Genomic DNA, 11,944 nt, shown 5'->3' with positions numbered 1-11,944 from the left:
GGATGGGTGTGTCAGAGGCAATGCGATTGGCACAGGATAGAGCAGGGTTTAGGGCTGTTGTACATAGGGTCACTATGAGTTGCAAATGACTCGACGGCACATAGCAACAACACAACAACCACAAGGGGAAAAAAAAAACCTTGGCAGTCGGCTTTTGTCAAGAAAATCCCACGAGATAGTTCTTTGTCACATGGGATCTCTTCGGTCTAAAACGACTTGACAGCATCTAACAACAAAACTAAAATTCAGTAGTTGGTTAGCTTGCTTCTTTCTGCTGGAGAACGCTTCCGAGGAAGCATTGCTCAAGTGTTAATTCCCACTGCCACCATGTCAAAGTCAGAGTCTTCTAAAGAGCCCCAGCAGCTGCGGAAACTGTTCTTTGGAGGGTTGAGCTTTGAAATAACAGATGAAAGTCTGAGGAGCCATTAGGAGCAATGGGGGATGCTCCGGACTGTGTGGCAATGAGAGATAAAAATACCATGCCATGCGCTTCAGAGGCTTTGGGTTTGTCACACACTCAACTGTGTAAGAGGTGGATGCAGCATGAATGCCAGGCCCCACAAGGTGGAATCAAAGAGGGCTGTCTCGAGAGAAGATTCTCAAAGACCAGTTGCCCGCTTGACTGGAAAAGATCTTTGTTGGTGGAATTAAAGAAGATACTGAAGAACATCACTTTGGAGATTATTTTGAGCAGTAGGGAAAAATTGAAGGGATTGAAATCATGACTGACCGAAGCAATAGCATGAAAAGGGGCTTTACTTTCGTAACTTTTGATGACCCTGATTCTGTAGTTAATATTATTCAGAAATATATCAGGAAAGCTCTGTCAAAGCAAGAGATGGGGTTCTGGAAACTTTGGTGGTGGCCCTGGAGGTGGTTTTCGGGAACAACTTTGGGGAAAGAGGAAACTTCGGTGGATGAGGTGGCTTTGGTGGCAGCCATGGTGGTAGAGGATTTGCCAGCATTGGCGATGGTTATAATAGATTTGGTAATGAAAGAAGCAGCTTTGGAGGTGGTGGAAACAATGATTTTGGCAATTACAACAGTCTTCAAATGTTGAACTCCTGAGGGGAGGAAACTTCGGAGGCAGAAGCTCTGGACTTATGGGAGTGGGCAGGAGCTCTGGACTTATGGTAGTGGAGTCAGTATTTTGCCAAATGATGAAATCAAGGTGGCTCTGGTGGTTCCAGCCGCATCAGTAGCTATGGCAGTGCCAGATGGTTTTAGTAACTTCCAGGAAACAAAGCTTAGCAGGAGAAGGGAGCCAGAGAAGTGACAGGGAAGTTACAGGTCACAGCAGGTTTGTGAACACAGTCACACATAGTGGTGGCAGGGCCTCGCTGCTACAAAGAAGACATGTTTTAGACAATGCTCATGTGTATGGGCAAAAAACTCGAGGACTGTATTCATGACCAGTTGTATAACAGGTTATTTTAGTTTCTGTTCTGTGGCAAGTGTTAAGCATTCCGAAAACAAGAAATTCCAAAAACAATGCAGATTGTTTTTTCTACCCATAGTGTTGATTGCTAAATGTAATAGTCTGATCATGATGCTGAATAAATGTCTTTTTTAAAAAATCAGTACTCAAGAATTTATTAAGTTAATTAGCACTTATGATATGCTTGTTTGTTGAAAGTGTTTTTGCTTATTTCCTAGAGTTCAGTAATTGGATTATAACCAGACTTCTGAGGATTGCAGCAAGTCCAGCTTGTCAGATACTACATAAGAATATCTGTGAAGTAATTTGCTCGTTATTATTTCTTTTTAAAAGCAAGAGTCCTGCCATTTTTGGGACACTGACAAAGGAATTATTGTATCTTTTTGAAGACCTGATTTACCTCCACAGAAGACATGCACAGGGACACTTTGTGGAATGGCCAGTGGTGGTTAGTCGATTTTTAAGTCAAGTTGATGGAGAAATGGAATATTTACAACCAGCTCCTTTGCAGCTTATGAGTTGGCAAAATTTAGAATTTCTTGAAGTCACTTTATTAATAGTTCTCATTCGTATTGTTGCAGTTGTATTTTTTAGGAGACAAGAGCTCTTACTCTGGTGGATAGGCTGTGCTCTGCTGGAACATGGTAGTCCCAAAGTGAAATCCTTATCCCTGAGCCTTCTCACGGAGCTCTTCGGACTGGGGGGACTACCTGAACAAACAGCCAGCGCTTTTTTCAGCTCATTTTTAGAATTATTACACCACCTTGGGAAAATGGATGTTGACCAGCTGAAAATCTATGAAGAGCCATTATCAAAGTTGATAAAAACATTTTTCCCCTTTGAAGCAGAAGCTTATAGAAATATTGAACCTGTCTATTTAAATATGCTGCTGGGAAGACTCTGCATCATATTTGAAGATGGTGTGCTTCTACGGCTACAGTCCAATTTGTTAAAAGCACCCTTGTGCCATTTACTGCAGTATTTTCTTAAATTTGTGCCAATTGGATATGAATCTGCCTCACAAGTGAGGAAGAATTATGTGAACCGTATATGTTGGGCTCTTGTGGATGTTGTTGGTGTTCAGGAAGATACAGGGGTGAGCTGTTTTTAAGGTTATTTACTAAGTATATTCTGTTCATTCAAGTGTATGCATATGTGCAAAATGTATAAAAAGAAAACAGGATCTCTTTAATAATGTATCTCCAGAAGATATTAATTTTTACAGTACAGTCTAACTTTTGGTTAGATCTTAGATGTTAGGAGGGTCTGAAATGAATCACCAGTGAAGTATTTAAAGTATAACAAATGAAGTATGTTTGTTGATGATTAATGAAAAAGGTGCGTGTTCCTAACTTTATTGTAACCAATCACTTTTTAGAAACCCTGTAGGTAAATAACTGTTTGAGTTTTTGAGTAATAGTTTTAATCATAGAAAATTGTGCCACTTTTCCTGTTTAACATATGAGAGGTAGTCAAACATTACAATAAAATAGATACACAGTACTTTGATGAGAGATTTTAGTTTATTTATTCCAGGAATCTTTCTATTGGGAAAGAAACTAGAATTCTTTTTGTGGTGGCTTTATTTTTTTTTTTTGTGGAAAAGCCACTTTGAGAGACTAGAATTTGTCATAAAACTTTTAAAACTGTAGAACTATAGTTGATATATAGATTAAAATAATGTGGATTAACTTGGGTCTTTTCTCAATTAGACATTGTTTACCCCCGCAAAAAAAACGACTAAAATCCAAATGTCATCTAGTATATTTTGGTGCTTGTGTATCATAAAATTATGCTTCTGAGAGAGTTTTTGGAATTTTGTTTTCCCAGTATTTGTTAGGTCCGCTTTATGAAGCCTTAAAAATAGAAAGTATGGGAATCATTGAGGAAGTTAAGAGTCAAATGCAGCAGGAGAAACCCGGCATTGATAATGATGGACCAGCACCCAAACGGCGTTCACTCAGCTTGTCTTTAACCTCGTTCAAAAGAGCGCCAGGGCAAACTGCAGAGTACGGTCCCAATTCCGTTTGTATTCAATTGTTCAAGAAAATACTTTGGCTTAGATATGCAAAGAACATCTGTTCTTCTTAAATTTAGTCAAAGAGATGCTTAGACAAATGTAAAAGTTAATTGCATGATTAAATACAGTCTAATAGGAAACATATTTCATAATTAGTCACTTTGCCTTTCTTTATATGCCTGTCTAGTTTAACTTTTTAATGTGTGAAAAATCTCTGAGACATGATATGCGTTAGCAATTTTTAAATGGTTAACTGGCTATTTTTTGTCATATAGTAAAAGATTTAGTCATATTTCATCCACCCTGAAATAGCTGTTTTAATAGTTGTTTTTTACATTTATCTTTGGTATGGTTTGGGGCCTTAGGACCTTAGTCTCAAAGGATGCCAAGGTTAATCGGCATAACGTAGTTCACAAAGATCGCGTTCTGCATCCTTCTTTGGTGAAGAGTGACTGTTATCATAAAAGCTTATGGGCAGCTGTCTAAGGTGCAACAGTTGGTCTCTCCCTGTCTGAAAAAAAGGGAAGAAAAGCAAATGTATATAGAAACATCCACGGGGTTAACAGACCAGGTGAACCTTAACCTCCACTGCCCTGAGCTGAGAACTAGATGGTACCTTGCTACCACTTCTGAGCCTCTGGAAATGTTGAAGTCCTCTGAAAGCATAGAAGGTCCTGGACTGAGCGGGGGATGTTGTGTAAAAAAACCTTAAAACCAAATAGACTGGTGGAACTCCCCAGATGATGGCTCTTGGTCACTCTTTGGGTGTGGAACAAAACACACCTCAACTGCTCAACTTTCAGGTAATCTAATTAGCAAGCCTACAGGGAGACTAGTAATATCAGGATACACTCACCTATTAGAAGAGCCAATCGCATAAGGTCAAAAGGTCAGCATATGCCTAAAGATGAAGCTTACAAGGCAGGAAGGGGTAGAAAGAAGGGTGGAAAAAATGAGTATAACTTTTACTAGTTGAGTATCTATTTTAAATATTTTTCACACTTGAACCAAATGTATGCTAAATTGCAGTTTTTTCCTACTTTGTAATTCGCTTTAGACCCACACATGTTGATATGAGCAGAAGCAGTATATTATGGAGTGCATTGAAACAGAAAGCGGAATCTCTTCATGGTGTTCTTGAATGCAGTGATCCAAAGAAGCCCATTGAAACTTTAGAAGGAATTGCTGTTGTTCTGCAGCTTGTAGCTCTATGTACTGTTCACTGTTCTGAGCAAAGCATGGACTGGTAAAGCTTCTTTATATTTTCCCAGCGGGGTCCCTGTAAAAAACCTTAATTTACTGGTTTAAGAGTCCTACTTACTTGTTTCAAGAGAACACAAATTCAGCAGTATGGCGCATGCGCTCTCTCTCTTTATAGATAGAGCGAGAAAGATTATTTATTCCTTATAGTAATCTTGTGAAATAAGTGCCGTTGTATTCAAATTACAGTTTCAAAATTGAGCCTCTTTTTTTGTCTAAAGTGTAAAGTTTTCTGAAGATACATCAAGTAACAGAACACATTTCTCTACAATTCAAAAGCCAATATTCTGATCACTATACTCCATTTCTCTCTTTGATAATAAAAGTAGGAATTTAGAACTCATTGCAGGCAGATTTTTAGTTCAGTACTGTTAATATAGATTTCTTATTTCATCAGAACAAACAAGTGAAATGTGACCTCTCTTTGAAGATTTAGTCTAATTTTTACTGGCATATTATAGACCGATAGTTTTGTTAAGACATCATCCTTTTTTCTTTATTTCCCGACACACATTTTCAGTTCCTCAATACTTGATACAAAAAGATTTTAGAGAAGCTACATTAAGATTCCATTGATTTTAAAATTTAAAGTTAAGTTCAAGAAATAGCTAATTAGACTAAAGTCTAGCCCTCTCCTGTTAATGACAAGAGGATTTATTAAGCCAGCTAATAATTACGTAGAAATTCTGTATAATTATGGGAGAGAGGGAGCAAGGCGAAGACAATATTTGAATAAAGGTTTGAAAGTGGCTATTTATGTGGACAGATGAGATATTAATCTAAAATCCTTAAATTTGTTACAAGACCTCGCCACTTGACAGTTTTTCCACTGAATCAAGTTGATTCCCTCCCCTTCTTTTCTTTATTGTGATTTTAATGCAGATTTACAGAAGTTTTGTCATTCATTGATGCACATTTCTGCACACCTCTTTCCTTCCATGTCCCCAGTTGACTTTGTAATGAACTTGTTTCAGATGGTTAATTGCTGAAATACAGAATATCTAATCATACATTCCTTTCAAACAGTCCTTTCCTTCATCTGTTACAGTGCAGTATTCAGTACCAGTCCACTCTTTTCCTATTCTTCCCATGTCAGTCCTATTTTATAACAGCAGTATTTTTCCTTTGTAACACAGATATTTCACGCAGTATAATATCTTCCAGACTCATCCATGTTGTATCATGGTTCACAGGTTCTCTGTTTTTGAATGTACCTTAGAGAGTCCTGGTGGCCTACTGGGTAAAGAGTTGTGTTGCCAACTCAAAGGCAAACAGTTTGAATCTACCAGCTGCTCCTCAAGAGAAAAATGGGCACCCTCCATCTCCGCTGTTACAGCTTCTGAAAACCCACTGGAGGGCCAGCTCCGAGTTGGACTCATTGGCAGTAAACAACAAGAGCAACAGTCTACTTTAGAAATACTCTTACTGTTATGCAGTATTTCAGCGATAAAAGACCTTTCCTCCAGCTAATTTAAATTATTATCAGTAAGATACATTGATTTATTAATTACACTTTCTCTGTATAAACATACAGAGCACTAAGATGTAAAAACTAAATTCATGTTAAACATATAGAATTAAATTCATGTTAAACGTACAGAGCCTTGAGCTCATATTAAACATACCGAGCATGCTGTGTAAGCTTTAATTGTGAAATACTACTGTGCATGAGACTCTTGTTCTCAAGGTTCCAAGATTTTTGTTTTTATGTATCTAGGGCTTCTTGAAATAAGTAAAGCAAAGCAGAGTATCTATTCTTCTAGCCCTAGTTGTACTAGACATTTAACTCTTTTTAGTGGACCCTAGATACACACACAACCATGTCAAAGGTATTTTTTTGACAGTTTTAACCCAGGTGATGTATATCCTAGATTATTTTGATCTTCAAAATCTAGAAGTGGTTTATTTTAACATAAAGAGATTGAATTTAATAACACCTTCAGTCATTTTTTTATTTTGTTTGAAGTGTGTAAAGATTGTAGTTTTGTGTGCATAATTTCTTTTGTCTGTCTTTATTGCAGTATTAAGTTTGCCTATGTTAAAGTTCATTTTAATTGCAGCATCAATTAAAAATATATATTTACTGCAGCGATAATTTCATGGAATCTCAACATAAATGTGAGAAGAAAACTTCCACTATAATAACTTGGATGCCTTCAGATTTTTATACAAAAGTTCTTAAGAGTTGTAAGAATCTCTTAGAATCAGTTCAAAAACCTGACCTGGAGACAGTCATTGATAAAGTGGTGAAAATATATGATGCACTGATTTATATGCAAGGTGAGTACAAGTAGGTAGTAAGATCCATATAACCTTTAAAGACAATCTATAGAAATAAGCTTTCTTTTTTGCTTGCAGCCTAAATGTATAAATGTAGAGGAGACCCTAAAATAGCTTCGTTTCAGTTTTAGTAAGCTTATCAGTTCCGTCTGTATTCCAATTCTCCATTCTTGCTTTGATGGTATTTTGATTTACTTTTAGTCCATCAGTCAGTATAAATGATTCATAACTAATATTTTCTTATTTGTGAATCTTTATTTTTTCAAGAAAGTGTGTATTTGTGGAAAGTCACTCTTGATTTCTTTTGAGTTCACAGATCTCAGCAAATCCTGTGTAACACTATATTGTTATATATATATTTTTTTATATGTATGTTATATATATATATATATATATATATATGCTTTTGAGTTGAGCACGACTCATAGCGACCCTATGAACGAAAGGCCTGCATCCCCTCTGCAACCATTAAGATTTATCATAATTGGTAGAGTTTCCAGAGGCATGTTGTTTAGGAAGTGGATGCCACTCCTGTTTCCAAACCTATCATTATATGTTATTGATTGAGTCACCTGTGATGCATAGTGACCCTGTGTACAGCAGCTCTGAACCCTTCCCTCTCCTGAGCCAGTCTCACTAATTCTGACACACCAACCCTCATTGCCCCAGTCACTGTATCATTCCATCTCATCCAGAGTCTTCCTTTCTTGCGCTGTCTGTCCACCCCTCTGCGTAAGGACCAATTTCTCCTGGTCACGTGTCCAAAACAACATATCAACAAGAGGTAATGGGGATGGATGAAGGAAGAAATGCAGGCTGCTCTGAAGGACTTGGCAAAAAATATAGCCCCAGGAACTGATGGAATACAGGTTGACATATTTCAGCCAATAGATGGTGCCCTCCATGTACTCACCAAGTTGTGCCAAGATCTCTGGAGGACAACTACTTGGCCAGCTGACTAGAAGAGATCCATATCTGTTCCCTTCCAAAAAAAAGATGATCTGACAGAGTATGGAAATTATTGAACTATATCACTAATACTACACACTAGCAAAATCCTGCTGAAGATTATCCAGAAAAGACTTCCAACAGTACATTGACAGAGAACTACCAGAAATACAAGCTGGGTTAGAAGAGATTGTGGCACAAGGCAGAGAGTACAAGAATGTCTGTGTCTCATTGACTATACAAAAGCATATATTAAAAACCCCCATTTTTTTAATATTCTTATGTAATTCTACTTAATGTTTAAAGTATCTGTGTTTTTATTTAAAAGAGTTGTGATTAAGGAAACGTTAACAGTTAATTGTCTATTTTATGTTTCTGTAGTAAAAAGTGGGTTTGAAGATGAAGTTCTGAAAGATTTATGTGGTATGCTCTCACTTCCATGGATTTTCCCCCACTCTGATAATGACATTTTAAAGTTGACAACGTTTGCCACAAACCTTTTAACATTAAGCCAGAGGACTTCAGATAGCTACTGTAAGTGGTCACAAAAGTATACTTATATATGCATTTAATTTGCTTTATATCTTCATTTGATATTGCTAACATTTATCTTTTCAGTAATTAAAAAAGAATTGTTGTGTTGCTGGAACAAACTCATAGTTGATCCTTCAGTGGGTTTTCATAAGCAGTTTAATGACACGGGAGGAGATTGCTCATCTTTCTGTTGTGGAGCAGCTAATGGATTTGAACCTTGTGCCTTGGGTTGGCAGTGAAATTCCTTACCACTTAGCCACCACAGCTCCCTGAAAAAGGACTTAGACACGTAAAAAAAAAAATAACAGATGAAAACTTTGCCTTACATCTTAGATCCTTTCTTATTGTAAAAAGTTTGAAATACATACTTATGCCCCTTTATTGTTACTTAACAAATTTATAAAATATATAAAACCAAAACAGAGAATAAAAAGCCACCCACCATAACACCCAGTTCTAAAAAATATATATAAAATAGAAACCTTTTGAACTTTCCTGCCAGTTGCATTCTCCTCATTCTCTCCCCAGAAGTATCACTGTTCTGAATTATTATTCTGATGACTGTTGTCCTACTTTTACTTGATATATATTCATTCCTAAATAAGATATAGCATTGTTTTGCTGTTTGTAATATGTATTTTTTTGTGATCAGCATGGTTTTTGAGACTTATCCATGATGATACATGTAACTCTAGTTTTTATTTACAATTTAGAACAGTCGCCATCTAAATGAGGACCCACTGCTCGCAAGTAGATTCTCTGAGTCAGCAACTCATGGATACTGTTGTTGACGGACAATCTGGTTTATAATTTTTCTCACCTGTAAATAGTATTTCAGTTAATATCTCTATAAATGGCTCTTTGGGCACTTCCAAAGCTTTTCTGTTTGGTAAATGTTGGCCACAAATAAGCAGCAAAAACAACACTGGGAACATATTAAAAAAAGTAGAATCTTATGACTTGTCTAGGTATTTTAGGTCAGAATTTTCTTGTATTACGAGATTCCCCTATAATTCATTTGCATGTTTGACAAGGAATAGAATTAGACTTACCCCTTGTCTTGTTCTTCAAAGACAAGGCAGTTTACATTCCTTTTAGCAGAATATGAAGGTTGCTACTGCTTGACAGCCACACCCACCCTGGGCATTGTTAAATTGGAAGGTTTGCTATCAAAGAAAAAAGGAAGAAAGAAAATTTCAAGGAGGAAATATTTTTTAAATATTCTTGTGGTGAATCTGAACGTGTGGATTGCATGTCCCTTGATTACTTAGTAACATTGTGCATAAACCTTCTTCAGTGAACATGTAAGTTATTGTTATTATGTACTGTCCAGTCGACTGGGACTCCTTCCTCTCCTGTGCACAGTCGCTCTGAACACTGCCCTATCCTGAACATACAAGTAGTATGTTCTCGAAAAAGAGCTTTTACTTAATGTTATGTACATTTTAAATATTAGTTGATTTTATGGGTACATGTACATATATATGCATATTTATATAGTTAATATATTAGACATATTACTTAATAGGCTTAATGGGTTTTTTTTTCAGCACCACAGGCCCAGTCACGATGTGTGTTTCTTCTTACTCTGTTTCCAAGAAGAATATTCCTTGAGTGGAGAAAATCCATTTATAATTGGGCACTGCAGAGCCCCCATGAAGTAATCCGGGCTAGTTGTGTTAATGGATTTTTTATCTTATTGCAACAGCAGAACTCTTGTAACAGACTTCCCGAGGTTCTTATGTATGTATATTGCTTGAGTGTATTGTTTAATGGGAGAGATCATAGTTCTTTTGATGTCTGTGCAAATTTGTAGTTATTTCTAGATATATGAAGTAGATGTTACTTTTAGTTTTAGAACTTAAATTTTCCCATCTAATTTTGAAGCAGAACTGTTGTACAATATGATGAGCGCAGTTAAGGTGACTGCATAGTACATGTCAGAAATGTACAAGTGGCATTGTGCTTTGATTTTTTTTGTGTACAGCAATTTTTGTGGATTGTGTTCTTCCCTAAAGTTTTCTTTTTAAAAATTTTTTTATTTTAATTGATATTTTAATGAAAGTTTATAATGAACTTGGATTTCCGTTCTTTCATTGTTGAACATTTTCTTCCTACCTATCCCCAGTTCGCTTTTCTCTTTGAAAAAAAATTGTTTTGTTGTTGGAAACTTTCCTCCCCCCTTAAGTCCACATCACTATGCAGCTTTTATTCTGGACTGTTGTCATGCAAATAATTCCTAATCATATGCACATCCATGTTTATTGCTGCATTATTCACAATAGCAAAGAGATGAAAACAAGCCAAGTACCCATCAACAAACGAATGGTTAGAGAAGCTGTGATATATTCACACAGTGGAATACTATGCAGCACTGAAAAACAAGGAACTCAAAATATACAAAATGGGTGACCCTGGAGGACATTATGTTGAGTGAAATATCTCAGTCACAAAAGGATAAATACTACATAATGCCACTGTTATAAAAGAGGAGTCGGGGTTGGGGTCTAAGAAACTAAGAAAAGAGGGTAAATAATGTACACTGCATTGAAACAGATGAGGGTAAGAACTGTTTAAATTTTTCTTAAAAGCAGTTTTACACAAAATTGAGACTTTTTAGACTACAAAGTTAATTGTGGTTTATGACCATTTTTCTTCTCTTCAGGGATAAAGTCAAAGATGATTCTGACATTGTCAAGAAAGAATTTGCTTCCATCCTTGGCCAACTTGTTTGTACTCTTCATGGCACATTCTATTTTACAAGTTCTTTAACAGACTCTTTCTTGGAATGTGGGCCCGTTGACCTCTTCTGTAAGAACCTGAAAGTCACTTCTCAACATGCGTGTTCAGCTTCTCGACTAAAAGCTTCTATTTGTAAGCCGTTCCTTTTCCTACTGGAAAAGAAAACATCTAGTCCAGTAAAACTTGGTGAGTGGTTTCTTTAAATGATTTAACAGTTTTAAAACCCATTTAAATTCTGTTTTCAAAGCTGTAGAATTTGTCTGATCCTTCAAAACTTTATTTTGTAAGTCAAAGCTCCTGTAATGACTACTTAGAAATGAGATGCCTCATAATAGACTGTATCACAGAACTACAGGAGCAGTGATTTTTGGGTTTTTTAAATACTTCTCTGATTTTGTCAGTCCAGTGTGACAGTTTGGTGGTTGATTTGGTTTTAGGACGTTTGGTGTTTTGTGGCATCCTTAGTGATAGCGGGGGCCTTCTTAATATGTTAATATGCCACTTGACACTGTTTTGGTCTTTTAATCTTAGTTAAAATACCTTGTTTGTCTGAGGATTGTAAATTTTGGTCATTTTCCAGTGATAATAGAATATGGGTGTTGGAAACATGAAGTTTTACATAAGTGCTTAGAAGTTCCATGGTTAATAAATTTATGAAATAGGATGTATGTGTTTTATATTGGAAATTGCAACTTGTTTACAAAGCAGTGGTTGGTAGGTAC

At 36.4% G+C, this 11,944-nt stretch overlaps 1 protein-coding gene across 1 annotated transcript in view; it reads left to right on the top strand.

The window, feature by feature from the left end:
* ATR (ataxia telangiectasia and Rad3 related) overlaps window positions 1-11,944 on the top strand; it is a 161,723-nt gene that overhangs the window by 14,714 nt on the left and 135,065 nt on the right. The window contains exons 4-10 of the mRNA XM_006895105.1: window positions 1,657-2,534; window positions 3,269-3,447; window positions 4,516-4,704; window positions 6,808-6,998; window positions 8,328-8,480; window positions 10,031-10,223; window positions 11,146-11,408. Coding sequence (XP_006895167.1) covers window positions 1,657-2,534; window positions 3,269-3,447; window positions 4,516-4,704; window positions 6,808-6,998; window positions 8,328-8,480; window positions 10,031-10,223; window positions 11,146-11,408 — 2,046 coding nt within the window. The remainder of the gene's footprint in view (window positions 1-1,656; window positions 2,535-3,268; window positions 3,448-4,515; window positions 4,705-6,807; window positions 6,999-8,327; window positions 8,481-10,030; window positions 10,224-11,145; window positions 11,409-11,944) is intronic.

The sequence above is a fragment of the Elephantulus edwardii genome, unplaced genomic scaffold (assembly GCF_000299155.1).
Source record: "Elephantulus edwardii isolate Elephantulus edwardi_28Jun2011 unplaced genomic scaffold, EleEdw1.0 scaffold00158, whole genome shotgun sequence".
Taxonomy (NCBI): Eukaryota; Metazoa; Chordata; class Mammalia; order Macroscelidea; family Macroscelididae; genus Elephantulus; species Elephantulus edwardii.
Note: the sequence above shows the minus strand (reverse complement) of the source record. Positions and strands in the feature narration are given on the sequence as shown.